This window comes from Neltuma alba, unplaced genomic scaffold (assembly GCF_004799145.2).
Source record: "Neltuma alba isolate B1F8T4 unplaced genomic scaffold, ASM479914v2 tig00011591_pilon, whole genome shotgun sequence".
NCBI lineage: Eukaryota > Viridiplantae > Streptophyta > Magnoliopsida > Fabales > Fabaceae > Neltuma > Neltuma alba.
The window spans coordinates 369,745-389,757 of NW_021636244.1; the positions used below are offsets into that span (position 1 = coordinate 369,745).

The window sequence follows — 20,013 nt, forward strand, 5'->3', positions numbered from 1 at the left end:
CTCTTACACAAGATTCTGATATTAATCGTGAAGAAACGCAAGAACAAGAGGTCGTGAAACCTTCTATAGCCACTCCAAGAGCTCAAAATAAACCATTAGATGGCAAAAAGAAGCAGCCAAAACCTGTCAGCTTCAATCTCACTCTCTTCTCCTCAAGAGAAATAAATTCTAGCATCACTGCTTCCGAGACATTCCGCGCTTTCTGTGCTCTGATCGTAGCAGTGCTAGTAGTCTTGTGCTATATGATTTCTGAGAAAATTGCAGCTATAAGGCCTCTTTTCATTGTCTTATTAAACGATGTAACAATTGTGCTTGCTCGAGTGTACATGGAGAAGATAAGAGCATCGGAGGAAGAAGAAGGAGGAGAAAAAGTTGAAGCTAATAATGAACAAGGGCATGATTGGAATGGAGTTAAACTCTTGGAGAGAGGTTTGGTGGCTTACCAAGCTCTTAGAGGTATTTTTATTGATTGCAGCGTTTATTCAGTGATTGTCATATCTTGTGTATCTTTGATGAAGTAGTTCTGGATGCTTCAGATAGGTCCCTGCAATGTCGCTACTCCATTTCTTGGACAAGTCAGTGCTCATAAACAAGTTTGTTGTACATTCTTACTTGTTCTTGGGATTTATGGGGACGGAAAATTTTGACTCTGTTTTGTAATGTTCTACATATTGCAGAGATCTGCCAAATGTATTTGTTCATCTCTCAAGAGACTCTGAACCTAAGTTTCTGTAATCTAATGCCCAAATGATCACATATGGATTCAGGTTGTAAGATCTGATTTGGAACCTATGAATGATAAATGACACATAGTGAGCATTACTCCTGTAGGTGTAAAACTTCATTTGATCACATATAAATCAGTCAAGGATTCTGGCAAAAAAAAAAAAAATCATTTTACTCTCAACTTTTCGCAAATCAAGGAAGGATTGCCAGCATCTGTTGTGAGATCATTCTAAAGTTTGTAGAAAGATATAGGGGAAAATATTTTTTGATATTTCAATTTAATTTACATTATTTCACATTTCGCTTTTTTTTCCCCTTGATTTTATTTTGTTTTAGTTTAATCCTTGACTCTATTTTAAATTTCACTTTGTTTCTCCCATAACTAAAAAGAAATGATATTTCATTATGTTCTAATTTAATTTGTGTAAATTTTACTTTTTTCACCTACGATTAATGAAAGAATACTATCAATCTTCACCATCACCAGATATAATTTGGGTCACGGTCTATGTCTGCGGATAGTATATGCAAACGTGATCAGGACAATACCATCTGTGGAGGATAAAAGAGAGGGGCATTAAAACAAGTAGGCCAAAAGAGCTGCAAAAGATTTTTTTTTTTTTTTTAAACCCCGTTAAGCATATCAGCATGTTAAAAAAGAAGGAAACAGAAAGTAAAGGGACTAAATTAGAACAAAATTAAGCATAATCGATAAATGAAGATAAAAATTAAGATGAATTTACTGAGCAAATTAAAATAAAAAGAAATTAAAAGGAGAAAGTGAAAATTAATATAAAAGTGAATTTTTGCTTAGATCTAATTGCAGAAAAGAAACCATTCTAGGCCATTAGCCCTGCAGGTCTGAAGCCCTGCAGAATAAGTAAGCATCAGAAAAGAAGAAATGGAATGCAAGAAAAAGGTTTGTGAAGCTCGTCACATTTCTATTTCTGCTCAGTTCCTCTCTTTTGATATATGTTTGAACATTTGGGTAGGAGTGAATGAGGTAGAAAAAATTGTAAATTTTCATTGCAATTTCTTCACTTCCTTGTAAGTTTTGAGTTACCAAGTGTATATAAGACACTCTAAGACCTCAACCTAGACAATAATGCAGAAATGAACTCTGAGAGACAATAATGGGAAGACTGGATGTATGAGTCCGTGAAGATCAGTCCTCCATTTGTAATGGTAAGTATAACATCCTATTTTGTTGCTATCTTACTAGCAAGAACAGAGGAAAGGGGGAAATGAAGCCCTCAACCATATAGAAGTACTTAGAAAGAGAAGGAGAAGAAACAACAATCCAGGTTTAATAATAAATCAACAATCAACAATGAAATAATGTCAACTGTACTTAAGTTTTCTTTTTAATCATTAGATATTACTGTCAATATAATGCAATTATCCTAATCCCTAATCTCAAGGAGGTAACATATTGGCAACACTCAGAATACGTTGCTTCAAGTGAAGAAGACCGTTAATTTCTGGGATTTCAGAAGTAGCAGCTAATATAGCTCTCATCACTTAAAGTCTGACACTTCAAAGAGCCCAGCTTAACACTAATGGCAAGAAAGTCTATAATCAGCTTTAACATAGGAGAAAAGGATGAAGAAGTAGAAAAATATGAAATGAAAAACGTCAGAGGAAAATTACTGATATACATTGCAATCATAGAGATTAATTTACTAACATGGCCGAATCTATTTACAGGCTACAGATGCTTCAAGAAGAATCTAGGCCCCAAGAGACTCATAACACCACTAAGTTTCTCTTCTGTTTCCTTCATTCTTGTCACAGATCCTGGAAGGCACAGCAAAACGAGCTGAGAAAGAGCGAGATATATTGTCGGGTTCGCTGGAATAGTAATCATCGAAGTTGTGTGAGTAGGAATCAGGATCATATTGGACACGAACTGAAGAAGAACAGCTGAAAAATCTCTTCTTTTTCCTTAAGATCTTCCTCCACAGTGATTTCCACCTTGACATGTTCAACCTACTCATAATCTCACTGACAAATAGAGAGTGATTTCTACCAAGTCTCATATGGTTTGGATGCTCGTTGCCATTTCTGGCGTTTAAACAGTTGCGGTTCTGAAGGTTCATGGTATATAGAACATACAAGGAAGAAACATAAATGGTTTAGGAACCAAGGTGTTTTAAGTGCATGCACTTTACTATTTATAGGGTGAGCCCCACCACCGAAATTAAAGCAAGCTAATCATAAAAATATGTTTGATTATTTAGTTTTGCCGTAGATTCGTCTGTTTAAGAATTTTTCCCTTAGAAGAGGATGCAGATGAAGACAGGTTTATCGAAATAAACAAAGAACCAAGCTTAATTGGTTGCGTGGAGTACTAAGAAGTTTCTGTTTTGAAATTTTCTTCGGGTATCAGAAACGGAATTGAAATTTATATGACTTTTTCGAGATTGGTCTGTGGCATTAAAATTTGAGTCACGAGGGACATGTCACATGGGGCCTTGTTTGGCGCAGGGAAGTTACTTGGGGGAAAGAATGCGGATAAATCATGGAATTGTATAACGTTGTTTAAAATACAAGGAAATTTCTGGTTTCAAAATGATTTGTCCTATGCATCTGATGTGCCAAGATGCTGTTAGCACAGTTGTATGAAGTTTCATTATAAAGAAGTCCATTTTTTTTCAGTGAAGAAAAGTGCCATTTTGCATTTTCGGGCTTTTGGGAAGCCAAAAACAAAAGAGAATCCTTGAATCAAGCATTAATTTAGGGTTAATGGCATCTTATCGGCTAGCTTGTTGAAGCCAATCGGCCGCAGAACACCAGTTAAAAAGCTGAAGAACTGTTTCGTCGGTTCTTTTCTTTTATTCTCTCCTGTCTCAATTGGTGTTTTATTTAGCTCAAGGGATTTGATTTGGCAGTTAAACTTTTCTCTGGCTAATAAATTTGCTATGGGAAGAGTAAAAGAGGAAGACAGTTGAACTTTTCTCTAGCTAATAAAAAAGCACAAGACATCGTAGGAGGACATTCACGAACAAATTTTCAAGAACAAGGCCGTCTCTTAAGGTAAAAATAACACACCTCATACTCCATACGATTATATATTATAACGCTCCTTAAGTCTTAAATATAAAACTCATTTTATAATATTAATTGCATTACAAAATAAGTCTTATATTTAGAATCGGAGAAGTACATGTTTTTCGTAGCCACCTAGCTTACACGCGTGCACGCGCACATGTATATACACACACATATATATGTGTGTGTGTATATAACTCTCACCAATGGATGCGATGTCCAAGTCAGAGTTTCACATGTTTAATAGTGAAGTAATTAGACTGCCGTTTTTAGGGCCCACAAAAACGGAAGTTAAATGAACATTCTCGGCCTCGTTCTTCAAGTTGAGTTTCTCAGTATTGTCTTTGATTCATGGTCGATTTCATCATTCATTTCCTTTCGTCACTCTCTGTTTCAATAGATTAGTTAATACTCCTCCGGTTCTCAATATCGGACTCAATTGTTGAGTTGGTTTTGATTCTAAATATAAGACCTATTTCTTATATGTATCAATTTTCTCTAAATTACCTTTATGGATACTCCCTCAACCATAATCAAGTAGAAAAGATAGGGGTATTAAGAAAGATGACTATGGTGTTTTAGGACAAACATGTCATATTTTTTATAATTAACTAACTTACCTAACTTTTTTAATCTAATCAAATTAATTAAAATATTAAGGACCGGAAGAGTATTAAAAACAAACTAAAGACAAGTCTCTCTTACGTAACCATGTTTTCTGCAGTGGTAAATTGAGAAGATGGATTATTCTAATTACTTGCACCCTTTTCTTCGGCCTGCTGCATGTTCAACTAATCAAGATGGTCTACAGTCTACACGCACTATTTTACAAATATATAACAAAAAGCCTAGACTATAAAGTACTACCTCTGGTCCTATTTATAAGAGCTATTTGACTAATTTGAAAAAATTAAAAAAAAATTTAAGTTAGTTATTTGTAATAAATAGGTGTTGTCTTTCCTAAAATATCCTTACTAATCAAATGTATTGGCTAGAACTATTATTATTAGAAAGATTTATTTTGAAAAAAATATAAGAGACAAAGTGGATTGAGGTCTTATATTTAAGACCAAAATAAAAGTCAAATAAAGTCTTATATTAAAGACCAGAGGTAGTATTTCCAATTTAAAAAAAAAGATATAGTACTAAAATCCATTGAACTTCTTACACATTTTCAATTGTATGAAAATTACATCCAATTTCTTTAACATGGACTGAACATTTCGGGGCCCATCCCAATCATATAATAGGCAGTATATAAAACAGAAAAGAATGTTATGTCTATTCAAAAAAAAAAAAAAAAAAGCCTATACTCATGGTGAGCTCTGGTCTGTATTTAGGTTCTGTGGCACACGCCGTAGCTCGCTGTACATTTTGGAACATTGAAGAGCAAAATCTGACATATTCCTGAAGAGCTCTGGCAAACGATTTTTGAGAGTGACTAAGGACTTCTGCCTCACGTGATCGCATTGCCTTGCATATGCTTCTTCTTCATCTTCTAATCTCTTCTTCACTTGGTCAACCACAAATTGCTTTTCCGTAACAACTTCATCAATAGCATTATTGCCTTGTGGCCTGTCTGGATCAGGCTCCTCTGGTATTTTCCTTTCCATATACTTGCGATGCCAGTCTTCGAAATGCCTCTTTTTTCGGTTAAGCTCCTTTTGTGTTTCCTCACATTTTTGCTTCAAATGCATCTCTTCTGCTTGTAGATGAAAAATAGTATCTATCAAAGCAGCAAAGTTGGATATGGCTGTTCTAGCGACTTCGTCAGGTAGTTTTTCCAGAGAATCCTGCCACGCAAGAAGGAGTCTGTGTATGGGGGGCTTCTGAACTCTTGGAGGGGATGAAACCTTTTCCTTCAGATTGCTCTCAATATGGACAAGATTTAATTTTAACCAATTGTTCAGGGCCCTTATGTACCTCCTTTGATTGCTCATTAGCTTCTCAAATTGTGAATGCCACTCTTGCACAACAACCAATAGTTGGTATGTTCGATCATGATGGTGTTCAGTTGTCATCTTAGGTGACTGGGAATCGTCCAGAGATGCCAATGCGAGTGCAATGTTAGACTGGTTCTCATGATGGGCACGCATAATTCCCCACATGGTGGCCATCCTGCAAATCACCAACATCCATCAATATCTACAGAAAGTATTTCTACTCTGCTCATAAATTTGAGCGCTTCAACTAATCTGGGTTTAGGTACAAATAGGACCCTTAAACAACCCAATAAATAAAATTCTCAAAAAAAAAAAAAAAGCAACCCTCGCAATTCTAAATGAATTTATGCCTACTGGTTCAGTTCAACACAAAGTCCACCTCTGTTACTACTAGTAACAATATGAAACACAACTCTACCAGTAAATTTATTGTATAGTTAACTGATGAAATAATATCTTAAACTAATTGATATTCTGTAGCTCACCCATCTACTAGCTGTACGAGTCTTGGGTACAACTGTTCATCACGTAAGCGGCTAATTTCAGAGACTGTTGAGTCCAGGGATTGCATATCTACAATATATCTTGTATGCAAATGGCTGACGGCTGCTTTTGCTCTCTCTAGTGCATCAGAGCTTTTACCTCTTTTCTTTAGCTTGTTAAGCGAGGCAACCTTTCTTTGGTATTCAAATTTCATCAGTTCACCTGTCTAGAAACAATATTAAGCAGCAAATTTCAGAATAGGAGAGGGAATATGTTTGACAGCATTATAAACCCAGAACCTTGCAGATAGATAAACGGGTACAGAAAAGGAAAGGAGAAGCATACTGGAGAACAAAAACTTTCCGAAGCAAGGAGAAATAATGACTGAATTGTTAGAACAATGTCACACTTTGTAAAATGTTCTGTAATCTCTGCCAACTAAATGCAGGGCTAGAACCTAAAGCTGATGATGTGAGACAGATGTTCCGGACACGGACCTTCAAGCTATATGACTGTATATATAATAAAATTACTTGACTTAAAAAGAAGATAGAAGGTGAACCCCTATGACATAGAACTTTACTATTACAATAGACTGCAGCTTACCTTTACTTCATCATAAAGTTTCTTTTCCCATGCAAGCAACTTGTCCAAAACAGTAGCATGAGTCTCATGCCCCTCTGAGTCAAAATCATCCTTCCCATCCTCCATGTTAGGCATTCCTCTAAAGGATCTATTCCATGTAATAACTCGCATCAACCTCGCAGAATGGTCAATGTGTCCTGCCAAAGGTAAGGACTTGAGCATGATCATAATCCATTTTCAAGGACAAATAGGCCAAAAAGAACACACAAGTAAATCGATACAAACATCATTTAATTTATCACAGGTTCGATCGGCTTTGTTTTACTTTGATATGCAGTGTTCGGCGTTCCCACCAGTAAATATTTACTCTTCATTATTTTTAAGGAAATACTTGACCTCATTGTCCCCTGTTGTGCATTCATTCTCGTCAATTCATGTTAAAACAATCCTTTTTTAATACAGCCTCGTGATTTTATTGGCAAGTTTTGTGCATTTCAAACCGAAAAACACTCAAAAAGAGTTTTCTGTTCAGAATTGAAGAAATCCAGGACGTTACCTCTATTATCAGCGAAATTGGAGTGATAGTGCATCCGCGTTGCCTCAAGCATCTTTGAAACTTCATGAGCACTCTCCGAAGCCTTCAGAAAATGGTCATCAAGCTCATTAAATATTTGTATCAGATTCACTTTTGGGTTCGCAATATTCCCCTCCACAATCGAAACCTGTCCCTGCTTCACCTTCTTCGAACTCTTCCCATTCTGTGACAACATCATAGCCTGCTGCTGCGGCGCCGGTGGCGGCTCCGGCACATTCTCCGGCGTAGGTACAGGTTCCGGCACCTCATCATTTCTGCCTCTCACAATATTGGGCTTCTCGTTAAACTCCTTTCTCTCAATTTCCTCTTTATTGATGTTAACTTCTTCGTCTGCGGTGCTCAAGCTCGGTCCTGGCGTGTTCTCCATCGGCGGAAAGAAGTATTCAAAAGCAGGATGCGGCGCAGGCATAGGATGATTTGTCTCAAATTGAGTCGCTGGTTTTGATTTTGATAGAGGAGGAGGAGCAGGAGGCCGAGCCTCTTCTTCTTCTTCTCCTACCATTTCCTTAGTCCCACCTCTACTGCTCCCCCCACTATTTCTCTTACTTCTCCTTCTCCTCAATCTATTATTCAAAGCACCATCGTTCTCCAATTCTTTGTCCTCTTCCTCCTCCTCGATTATGGTCCCGACCGGTTCCATTTGGGGTTTCGCCATCATCTCGGGCATAGTCACAGAACGATGAAGAGGAGCAGGGGGGATGTTGTGAGGAGGCGGAGGCGGCGGAGGGATTTCGAAGGATGGTTGCATCGGGAGGGAGGGATTAGGGACAGTCGTCGGGCCGAATTGAGGGTTTTGAACCTCGCCCTCAGAGAAGTCGCTCAGGGCAGCGCCGGTGTTCTTGAGGTAGGTGGCGTAGGAGGAGTGCGCGGCAGCGAAGGCATTTCGCGCCGAGACGGCCTCTTTCATCAAGTGCTTGCGTTCTTTGCATCGAGCCACAGCTTCTTCGTTCTCTATCTTCGATTGCGTACAACCCATGGTGATCGGATAATGAATCTGGGGGATGGATGTTTCACTGAATTGGAAGCAAAACTGATCATGAAGAAGTATATAGACTCTGAGACACAGTTGGAGTTTTCCGAGAAAGAATCTGACTTTTCGAGAAGAGAGAGAACGAACGAAAAAGTGGGAATGAGTACGCAAAGAGTGATGATGACGCCGAGGTGAGAAACTTAAGGCAAAATAACGACGACGTTTCATCCGGGGTAAGAAAGTCAAAGTAAAACCTTGAGAATATAAATTTTTTTTATAATGTCAGATTACATATTGAGAAAATGATAAAAAGAGACTACCGAAATAAAAAATTACACACAAGACTAGTTATTATCATGAGTTTTTATTTGTAATTTTTTTATTTTAGTGCTTTTTTTTTGTCATTTATTCTTACATATTTGTCTATAAATTAGATATATTAATTTAGAAAAAAAATAATTATGAAAGATTATAATTTATTAGTAATTAAATTTTTCTATTTGGAACTTCTTTATAATTTTTCTAAAAGTAGTTTACCTCAATGCCCCATCTAGTCCAAATGTATAAAGTAGCTTAGTAAAATGGTTTTATTGACACCAATCTTCTTTGGGCGGTGTGTTTTTTTTTCCTTCCAAAACTGCCCATGCTAATTGCATGCAACACAGTTAATAGGAGTAGTTTCGTAATTTGATTAATTTTATTGGATAAAAGAAAAGCATAGAGAATAAAGTCGTCTGATGTGTACGCGGGGTCGGCAGCAGCGTGAGGAGTGAGAAGTGGGAACTTAGAAGATGCGCTTCACTTTACGGGTTAAAACCAAAGGGAAGAAGAAACTAGAGAGGGACCCACAAACACACGTCGGAGGCAATAGCTTATAAAGTTGATAACTGAAGAAGAAACTTCTTCTCTGCCATTCTGTTATAACGCGGGTGTTTTGATTGGATCTGCATATGTACTTTTTCAGGGGTCCCCCCATTCGCTATTAATTAATTATTAAAAATAGTGTTAACAAAAAACAAAAAAACAAAAAACAAGAAGGCTGAAGAATTTTCCTCGTCACTTTTCACTCTCATCCTTTACTTTCTTCTGTTTCCATACTTGGCCTTGAAGGAACCAACGAATGGAGGAAAATGGAAATCACACCAGCCGTATCATTTGCAATAATACACAACTACCTCTAGTCTTAGTATAAAATTTAATTAATTAATTTAAATACATTAATAAAATTTATCAAGTTAATTATTTATAATAATAGGAATTATATTTCTTATAATAACCTTATTAATCCTGTGTGAAACCTTTAATATATACAATTATTGCAAAGATTATTTTGAAAAAAATAAATATAAAAAATAAAGTATATTAGAGTCATACATTAAGACTTGATTAAATGTCGAATTAATTTTTACATTAAGAATTGAAAATGGTAGTGTATATATATTTTCTCTTTTGCCAACTATACAGTATTATATATTTCTCTCTCCGTTTCATATATAAAATACTTTCACCTAACAAATATCTATTAAGAAATATAGTTAGATAATTAAGATCCCAATGTTTTTTCAACTTTATCCTGTTTTTAAATTATTAATCATGAAATGTTTGTTTCTAATCTGCAAGGTTGCTAAAATGTAGGAGGGAAAGCATGACATCGAAGCTGCATTTTAAAAACCTCCTTTACCTAACGAATATAAGTTTTTTTTTTTTTAAAAAAAAAGGAATTCTCATGGGAAGAGAGACATTCCAAATACTATGCCATCCATGAAAATTCTGTATTCTCTTGGCAGTGTACATCGAAACCAAGCTTCAGACCCTAAATTGAAACCCACAATACTTTTGGGCCCAAAAATTCCACTTTATCAAAGGCTCATTCTTTTTTCTTTCTCGTTCCAACTTCCTCAAAAAACACACCCAAAAAAAAAACTCTCAGTTCCAACATGCAAAACAAATATTTTTGTTGCAGCTCTTTGAGCAATATGCAAAACTCAAGCTTCCATACAATATTCGGGAATATGTCCAGTTGTCTTCTGAAAGTGAAAGCATGAGTGAGAAAGGAACAATTATTTTTATCACCGAGCTTTGCTAAAATGAACAAAGAAATCAGAGGTTGCATGTATCCTTAGTCCGACATGAATGCCTCAGGTCCAGAACACCGTTCTGGGGTACAGTATTTGACCTCCCAAAGCTCAACATCGTGTCCTCTCTCATATTCTCTCACGTATTGTGGAATTTGAGCAATATCAATCTGCTTCCCCACAAAAAAAGGCAGGGACTCGGAACCACGGCATTCCATTTCTGCAATTTGAATCTGGCATTACTATTGTGTAAGGGAATTCTATGCAAAAATGATTGATTATTCCAGTGGAAGAATAGTACACAAATAGGAATCGGATTTCCTTACAAGGTAAACTGGAAGTCCGATTATCTTAAATGACAATAAAGATAAGAAATCAGCCCATAATCAGAGAACAGAGAATCTGGATTCTAAAAGAGGAAATAACAAGAATACAGGGATATGTCTTAACGGCTAGGATAAAAAGTCCTCGATTCTGATGGTTACATGTAGTGACCAAATTATCTGAAATATAATTTCCTTAATTTAACAATGTTCTTACCATTATCACCCTTGAGATAACTACGAAAATGTGAATAACCATTTGCAACAACATCAAGGTCAGAAAGACTGAAGTTGTACCGCTTCTCTAGTGCCATGTATAACACCTAGGAATAGAATGGAAAATCAATGGTTAATTTATTAAAAAAATAATTGCATTGAACTTCTCAAAAGAGACCATGAGTCATATAAGCTTCCACTTTAGTGGGAGTGTTTGTTGATAACGATGAGATGCTCCTCCCTTCCCCTTTTGCTACAAGAAAAAAAAAAAAAAAAAAAACTACCCAACAGAATATGGATGCCCCAAAGGTTGTGTTGGATAATGCCCTTAAGCATGCAACACTTCAGATTATTTATGAACACTTAAAAACTCTGTGTTGCCGTGCCTGAACGCTTTTGATTTGTATCTACTCATCTATTGTCCAAACTACTTAGGAAACCATTTGAAGCATTCTCTGAAGACATTTCAGGCAAAAAAAAAAAAAACATGTATATTGCAATATCAAATCCCAGTAGGGCCATAAACGCAAACCTTCCTTGAGCCCCTAGACATCAATCTCTTTAAGGTGTTGAAAAACGCATCAGTCAGGTCATCACTATAAATAACATCAGCAGCCAGCAAAAATGAAGCATTCTCTGCTTGTTCAATCTCCCTGAAGGTCCACGAAAAACTGTGACAATGCCAAGTAAATGCTCCAAACACATTAGTCACCACTAAAAAAAAGGCGATACTTCTACAAAACATTCAATTCTGCAATAAAACGAAAAAGTTTACCCCTGACTCAAAGGAGCCTCTGCTATACTTGCTTCAGGAGGCCAGCCACTGAACCAATCAAGTTCACGCACAGAAATTGCAGCTTTACAATTCAATAATCCAGCATTAAGCTGAACATTTTTTGCACAGTTCTCAAGTATTTCATTGCCATGGTCTGATCAAGGATTATGAATGTTAGCTTCCAGTTTGAATATCATATTTAAATAAAAGATACATTTAACTGCAGAGTAAATGGAACGCATACAGGTATTATGTCAAAACTCCCCATAAACAGGAATGTGAAATGCCAATTTGTTTTACAATGCATCATTCGGGATTAAAAAGGAGGACAGACAAATACGAATCATAATTGCATGTGTGTGGTAACAACATTCAAATAAGAGGAGGCGCCATACCTGTTAGGAATACTGTATCCGCACAACGTGCAAGTAATAAACCAACCATGCCTGTTAAAAGGTGATGAAAACCCAAAATCATACATCATCAAAGGGACGTCAAGTAACCCCAATTTCCCAGTTCTTAAAGTAAACTGATATACATACCGGTTCCAGCACCAAGTTCCAATGCAGTCACTCCTTGAAACTCAGACGAAGATACTATTTTGTGCAATACAAAATCAGATAATACTAATTCTGCTCTCCAAATCTGAAAGGGTTTTATTATAAAAATAAAATAAAATAAAAACCGAAAGCGTAAGTAGAGAGGTTATTAGAACTTGATTATATATATTATTACCTGTAGACCAACATTTGGAATGGATGATGTGATATTATGCTGGATACTCAAACTACAGCTACCACTTGGCACCTCTGAACTTACTTAAACAACAAGCAGTTTTACATAAATAGCTATAGTTATAATCTAAAAAGCAAAAAACGAAACATAAACATCCAGGCCTTAGAAAATAGTTAGATTTTATAACAAACATTTACGAGTTTATTCAAGCACATGCATAATAAGGTCCTACATGATTTTTCCGCAAGCAATGTTTTTACTCCAGAAATTATTTCACGTTTTATGTTGTTAAGCTATATTCACCAGGAGGTTTTTGGGTCCACCAAACATCATTGCTGTCACTGGGGAAGAAGGCACTTATAAAGAATGCAATTAGACTGAGAGTTCAAAGACCATTATCTTCTGACACCTTTTGGAAGAAATTCTTTTGCCTCATTTATATATAAAGAATGGCCATCCATATTCACCATAGAAGCTCTGAATTAAATATCCCCATTCAATTTTTTCCTCTTTAAATGGTACAAGCAACAACTTTAATTTTCTGGTCATTCAAGATCTGCATAAATCACTTTCTATATTTATCAATATTCCAGCCCACATTATTGAGAGGGGCCAGAAAAGCAACCCAAAATTTTCACATTGAAAACAAAAATCTAAGGTTGTATGTATTTATGACGGCTTTTTAGGTGCACACAATTCTCACCTAAGCAAAGATTCAACTGCTTTGTAAGTGAACATGAGCCTGGCAAGCACCCCATATGGTAAGAAAATCATTAAATGAATTTAAGAGCTTACTGGCACGTCGAGGAAGAACAAGGTCACCATCTTCATCCAACTCCATATTTGGACTTGCTATTGCTTCGTCTTCCAACTCATGACTGTGTCTGTTGTGAGCAACATCTAAATAATCAGAAATATATAAGGACTCCATTTCCAAGTTTTTAGTGAGTTCTGAAATGAGATATTGCATGTCATTCATAATATCTATGGTGGCAACGAAATTTTTTTTCATCACAACCAAACAGTACCTTGTAACAGCGTGCACCTAAAAAAAACCAACGTACAAGTTTTAGTAGCTTGGCTTATCACATAGAACTTGTACTTCGCCAATTAAATTAACGAAACTGATGACATGTTCTTATATCTGTTTGCAAGTCAAACCCTAAGCAGTCCACAGGGGACATTAGCAAATCTGATTTTCAGCTTGAAAGGACTATAGAAAGGGTAGAAACAACAATGCTTAGGTTGTATGCTTACAATTTTAGATAATAAAATCCAAGTCAGCGATGTGCGCATCATTTAACACTTGTAATAATAATAAGTTAACCAAAAAAAAAAAAACAAAACAAAACAAAACAAAACAGTTCACAGGTAATGACATTTTCTATTAATCTACCGACAAAGTCAGCATTTTCTATAGAAAATGAACAATTGTGACAGTAATCCCAATTTGAGACAAAACAACTACTTTTGCCCCAAAAGTTCTCTTCTAACGCACTGCATTATTATAACAGTCGGCTAAGAGGGAACTCGAAGTTTTTGTTTCACACAACAGTTAGCGGCAACGAAAAACGCTGTAAGAATGGTCCGATTCGGTTAATGAACAGCACAGCCAGTAGAGGATCACTTTACCGTGGGAAAGATAAACGGTGAAATGGGATATATATAGTCCGGAGAAACCAGGCGGGCAACCTAGGTGAACCTCGCTCATCACCTGCTCCTCCTCTTCCTCTCCATTGCTGCCGTTTAACTGCCTCCACATATCTAGAGTTTCTTCTTCCGATGATGACGGCGGAGCTGAAGACTCAGTTCCCCTCCTCATTGTCAAAAAATTACGGAACAGTACAGGCGAAGATTGCAAACTTCTTTCTAGTTCCCAGTTCAGTAGTCCTGATTTCTTTCGTCATGCTACAATTGATCTGTCTATCGACGACACTAATCATATAAAAACGACAATTCATTTAAAACGACACCTAAACGTGGAACGCTGACTACGGGCCAGTAATTTAAAGTGTTAAGGTTTATTGACTGTCTTATACCCTAAATATTGAATAGTTGATCTAATACTGAAATATTTTTTCATGCATATAATATCTTAAAATATTTGTAATTCATCTAACATTTGAAATACTCAAAATCCTAAATATTTTAAGGTGTTTGACGCTCTTAAAAAAATATTTTAAAATATTTAATGAAATCTAATTGCAATTTATATTTCATTGATTTTTCACTCTAACTTTTTTGGGCCAAAAGATAATTTGTATAGTTGAATTTCCAAATATTTTGGGAAAATTGTAAAAAAAGACTTTGGAATTGTAAAACACAGATAGGGACCCTTGACAACTTCACTTTGGGTTTTGACAAGAATAATATGCCCTGAAGTTGTCAAAACCCAAAGTGAAGTTGTCAAGGGTCCCTATCTGCGTTTTTGCAATTCCAAGGTCTTTTTTTGCAATTTTCCCAAACATTTTTCCTCCTTTTTATACAAAGAGTCTGAAAGAAGCTGCATGTGAAATATTCATGGTCTATGATAAAAGATATACTTATCCGGTCCTTAATATAGGATCCAATTCTTGAGTCGGTTTTGGTCTTAAATATAAGACCTATTTTTCATATTTATTAATTTTCTCTAAATTATCCTTATGGATACTCTCTCAACCAAAATCAAATAGAAGAAGAGAGATGAGGTATTAAAAAAATAATTATGGTGTTTTAGAAAAAACGTGTCACATTTTTTATAATTAACTAACTTACCTAACTTCCTTAATCTAATCAAGTTAGTTAAATGGGTCTTATATTAAGGACCGGAGAAGTATTATACTAACTCATAAGGTAGATTTAGTACCAGTCATTACACATAAGATATTAATCATATTCTTTGTCTCCCCCCGGAAGAATAACCATTAAATAAATGGGTCTAATTCAATTACATCAATAACATCATCAATTAACCAAAAAAAAAAAAAAGGGCATATATCCAACCCCTGATCTCGCATGTATCCTTGAAGTCATATGGTATTTACAACTAGCTAGCGAGGGTATAACCGAAGCAGATCCTAAGGCCCAAGCTTCAGAGACAGGATAAAAATGAACCAAATAAACATACGTGATAACTTAGCTAGTTTTATGACGCAAGCAATAATATTCATTAATAAAGAAATTAAATCATCATTTCATATATATATAAAAGCTAAGATGTTTGTTTTATGATTGTCTGATGGAAGCTAGTTGGGTGGTCAAGTTATCGAACTCTGGAAGCTTAGGATGAACATGCCTTGCCGGAGGTCCAGACCGTATGGTTCTAACTGATATGCCCTTTGGCTTAGGCGTAGGCTTAGGCTTCTCTTCATCAACTTGGTCATTATTAGGTTTTGGTACGAGGGAATAAGGGGGAGGAACGAGTCCGCTGGAAAATGGTTTCTTATTGTTTTGTGCCTCGTCATCGTCCTCAGAAATACTTGGCAATGAACTGGAACTTGATGATGATGAACTTGAAGCCTTCTTGCTATCTTGCGACCACATGCTACTGCGCATGCTCCTTGATTCATCTTCATCATCGCCACCACTGTCATAAATACTGATCACATCCTTCCTGCTTCCTTCTCCTTCGTTGCTCTTTTCTTCTTCATCTTTACTCTTCTCCTGCAACAACAATTAATCAGCTAGCTGGCTTTTATTGGGACTTCAACTCTCAATTATTATTTCCGCAGATTATTATACAACTGCTGAACACAAAGACTGTTCTTTTAGGTGAAAAAACAATCCGAACTTATAACCCATATTACACAGGTTTTCTAACATGAAATTCATAACATCATCAACAATAACAACAACAGAACTTTATCTAATTAGGTGGGGTCAGTTACATGAATCACTGTTAAGCTTTATCAATGACTGAATCTTTAGATAGATTGTTAATCAAAATGTCTTGTAACATCATGATTGCCGACAAATACGAATAAATAAAAATAAAGATGATAATGTAAAACTTACTTCACATGACGAAGGTGATCTATAAATTTGCTGAATCAAAGCGTTGCTATCCCACTGGAGAGAAAACTCTCCAGCTATGTCATGCAGTAACTGAATGGTGGTTTCTCTTGCAGGCAGGTCCTGCCTCCACTTTGATACAAACTGCAGAAAGAAACGTAGTGCTTCATATTTGGGATTTCGATTGAGCAAGAATATTATTTGTAGAGGCATGGAAGAAGAAGAAGAAGAAGATGATATTTCACCTCTTGACTTAAGTAGGGTTGGAAAGAATTGCCATGTTTCTGAGTTAGGAGGGCTCTGAGCTCACGTAGTTCAGGGAGATCAGCAAATCTTGCTGCAGCATATATCAATGTCTGTACAGCTTCCTTGCATTCATCTGGGCAATCCCTGTTTTATAAATTTTTTTTTTTTTAAATAAGAGTTAGGCTTCTATCTCCTCTGTTTTTAGAGAACATAATCATCTGATCTACAGAAAATCTAAGCCTTTTTGAACAGTGTTACGAGTCACGATATATAATCTTTTATAAAGGCTTCATACACCAATAAAATATACCCAAGTGTTTTATGCTATATATGACCCTACGAATTGCAAACAACGCATGAAAAAATAATCATTATATAAACAGTACGTTAATGATAATTTCAAATTCCATGGTAAAAAAGAAGAAGATAATTTCAAATTCAGGAGCAACAAAACAAAACATTAATTTCTAATTATATTTCTAAAAAAAGACAATTGAGTTTTCTCATCATTACATTTATGGTCTCACAAAGTAATGCAAAATAAAATATTTTTAATACAGATTATATTTTTATCATTATTCACTGGAATTTAATAATAATATTTTATTCAAAAATATAAATGCCATTTCCCATAGCATTTTAGTCTCAATTACTTTATATTAAATCTTACTTAAAAACAAAAAATTAAATGACAATGAATCTTAATTGGGATATCTCTACAATGACCTGCGTATTTTCCTATTTATAAGACGTAAATCTTTATATTAGGGTATCAAATTCCGAATCCCCCTCAGCTAATTTTCATTTTTCAGAGATCCAACATGCCAAATATATCCCAATAAACAGGATTATGATTTCTGAAAAGCAAATTTATTTTTTAAAAAAAACAAAAAGGTTAACAACATCCCCAAATTATTGTGCAATTAATGGCTGTGATAAAATTTGTCTGAGGACATATTACAAATTTTTCAAGCTGCAATATTCATGTCGGAAAAATAATAATTATAACATCCCAACAAAAAAAGAAAAAAAGAAATGGAAGCAAGAACAAGAATGGATCATATATTGTATCATATTACCTCTGCTTGTTTAGGTCGTCAAGATAATTTAAAACGCAGCCACTGTACTTATCAATCAGTTCATAACATAACGACTTGTTATACTCCATCAGAAGCCCAGCAGCCTATATTCAATTCAAATCCAAAGGTTATTTCATCATTTACCCCCCAATTGATCTCTGTATGAAACCAAGAAGATCATCAAAACAGAGTATTGAGAAGAAAAATTAAATACCCTTTGATAAGCACTGTAATCGTGGCCACGTCTCAGCAATTCTGCGATATCGTTCTTGAGAAATTTCTGAACTGCATTCCTCTTCCTCTGTATAATCTCTACCTTCACCTTTATAGTATTCAGGCATGATTTGCTGTTTCCAATACGAAATCAAAGGAAGAAAAAACAGGGTTCATCCAAGAACATAGAAACAGAGGATCGTTCTTTCATTCATCAAAACAGAGGAAACGTCTCTGGGTTAGTTGAAGCACCTACCTTTTCTTATAGCATTTGGACTTGAAGAATCGGGAGAACATCTCGGTGTTGTCCGAGAAAGTGAGGAATGCCGAAAAGTTGGAATATTTTATAAGAAAGATGAAAAAGGAAATGGATTGGGTGGTTATTTACGCCAGGAATAAGCAGTAATCAGGAAACCTTGAAGAAAAGAAACAGAGCTCCTAGGAAGAGAGGGAAAACAGGGAGGAATAAGAAATCCGTGGAGAAAAGAAAAGTGGGAATCTTGAAACCCAGATGAGGAAAATGAAGGAACGAGAATGGAGAGAATGAAAGGTGTGTTGTGTCTAAAGATGGTAGCGAGAAGTGTGTTTCTGTGAATGGAAGGAAGAGAGAGAGAGAGAGAGAGAGAGAGACTAAATAGGTTGTCTGAGAAGAAGTTGGTCTGAGAGTACGAAAATGGCAGAGGCGAGATCAGAGGGCGATTTGATGTGAGGTAAAATAGAGTATGAAAGGTGGCAAATTAACGAGAACGAAGCGCCAGGCCAAGAAGACGGCGCCATATTGGGTAGAAAATTTTACAAATGCCTTCTGTTTTTTTTTTTTTTGGGTTTTTGGATCAAAGATATAAATCCCATGTGTTCTTTTAAAATATGCAATTTTCTGATAGAATTGACACACACTTTCAAAGTTGAGTTAATTTTAGTGATAGGGATGGAGTGGGTTAAAAAAGGAAGGAAAAAAAAGACTAGAAGACAGAGATGCATAACAGTTTAGCTTAATTTTCAATGAGATACATCCTCTGTATAATGTTCGAAGTTTTAGTAAAAATACAATGCTCTTAAGCTTAACAACTCAGTATGACTTTCTTTCGGTGTCAAATCTGAACTGTCTATATCTCATTTAGATGGTTCAGAATTTGATTTCTTTTTTATTTTTATTTATTTAAAATAATTATTTTAATATGTATAAAATCTAAAATAAAGGTAATCTCTTAACTATCATTCTTTTAAAAAATAGTTTTTTTATTTAAAAACAATTAATTAAATATTTTAAATCTGGACCATCCATATGAGTCATAGACAGTTCAGATTTGATGAAGCTTATAGTACTTCTCAAAGTAATAAGCACCGAAATTGGTTCCATGACTTTCCACATTTAATATTGATAATGTAACAAAATATCTTTTCATTGGCAAATCTTACTTGTTGTGTATGGAGAATGCAAGATTAGATTTTTAATTAGAAGTTCTACCACCAAGCATTTGATTTAAAATGGTGAGGTCATGCCAGCTTAATTAGATGGCTGGAGTTTAAATTTTAAAAAAACAACAATCTTAAATATTTGGTGGTAAAATTTTTGCTGCCATTGATCATGCCCAACTTAATTCAAATTAATCTAAATCTCAAAGAAATTCTCAAGTTGAAGTGACTTAGGTATAAGTGTAAAAAAAAAAAAGGGTAGAATAAGTAACAATTAATCTATGGAAATTTTGCTAATTTAATATTGTCTAATTTGAATTGCTTTGTTAATCATAAAACATTTTTCGCCCCAGAAAAAAGAAAGATGAAATATCTGAATTTGATCTTTGTCTACCACTTATGCTTTTGTTTTCTAACCATACAATCTTATTTTTAATCAATTTATAAAAGTTTGGATAAATAAAATAAAATATGATTTATATCGTGTACTGATATCTTGCTTGATTGATATTTTTTTCTTGCCAACAATATCTTGCTTGATTGATAAGATAGTGATAATTAATTGGTGTTGGCTTTGAGGAATTATAGATAG

The 20,013-nt window shown here is 35.3% G+C and overlaps 4 protein-coding genes across 6 annotated transcripts; all 4 read right to left on the bottom strand.

Annotated features, from left to right (window-relative positions):
- Positions 1–2,483: 2,483 nt before the first annotated feature.
- Positions 2,484–2,825, bottom strand: LOC114715401 (uncharacterized). Its single transcript, XM_028900243.1, has one exon. The coding sequence runs from the start codon at positions 2,823–2,825 to the stop codon at positions 2,484–2,486; it is 342 nt and encodes a 113-aa protein (XP_028756076.1).
- A 2,081-nt stretch (positions 2,826–4,906) lies between these two features.
- Positions 4,907–8,490, bottom strand: LOC114715456 (nitrate regulatory gene2 protein). The gene is made up of 4 exons (XM_028900325.1): positions 7,345–8,490; positions 6,810–6,985; positions 6,206–6,429; positions 4,907–5,895 (listed from the first exon to the last, which is right to left on the bottom strand). The coding sequence occupies exons 1-4, from the start codon at positions 8,357–8,359 to the stop codon at positions 5,091–5,093; spliced, it is 2,220 nt and encodes a 739-aa protein (XP_028756158.1). The 5' UTR covers positions 8,360–8,490; the 3' UTR covers positions 4,907–5,090.
- Positions 8,491–10,291: 1,801 nt separating this feature from the next.
- LOC114715460 (methyltransferase-like protein 22) lies at positions 10,292–14,349 on the bottom strand. 3 transcript variants are annotated; one of them, XM_028900329.1, is made up of 9 exons: positions 14,110–14,349; positions 13,273–13,377; positions 12,478–12,551; positions 12,285–12,387; positions 12,138–12,188; positions 11,743–11,896; positions 11,500–11,638; positions 10,969–11,074; positions 10,292–10,648 (listed from the first exon to the last, which is right to left on the bottom strand). In XM_028900329.1, the coding sequence occupies exons 1-9, from the start codon at positions 14,297–14,299 to the stop codon at positions 10,473–10,475; spliced, it is 1,098 nt and encodes a 365-aa protein (XP_028756162.1). In that variant the 5' UTR covers positions 14,300–14,349; the 3' UTR covers positions 10,292–10,472. The 3 variants fall into 3 exon arrangements, with proteins under 3 accessions (XP_028756162.1, XP_028756161.1, XP_028756163.1); XM_028900328.1 differs by having other exon boundaries at positions 12,478–12,560; XM_028900330.1 differs by having other exon boundaries at positions 12,478–12,560; positions 13,273–13,361; positions 14,192–14,310.
- A 1,122-nt stretch (positions 14,350–15,471) lies between these two features.
- LOC114715402 (vacuolar protein sorting-associated protein IST1-like) lies at positions 15,472–18,302 on the bottom strand. Its single transcript, XM_028900244.1, has 6 exons — positions 18,262–18,302; positions 18,007–18,139; positions 17,793–17,896; positions 16,713–16,857; positions 16,471–16,611; positions 15,472–16,119 (listed from the first exon to the last, which is right to left on the bottom strand). The coding sequence occupies exons 1-6, from the start codon at positions 18,300–18,302 to the stop codon at positions 15,682–15,684; spliced, it is 1,002 nt and encodes a 333-aa protein (XP_028756077.1). The 3' UTR covers positions 15,472–15,681.
- Between the last annotated feature and the right edge of the window lie 1,711 nt (positions 18,303–20,013).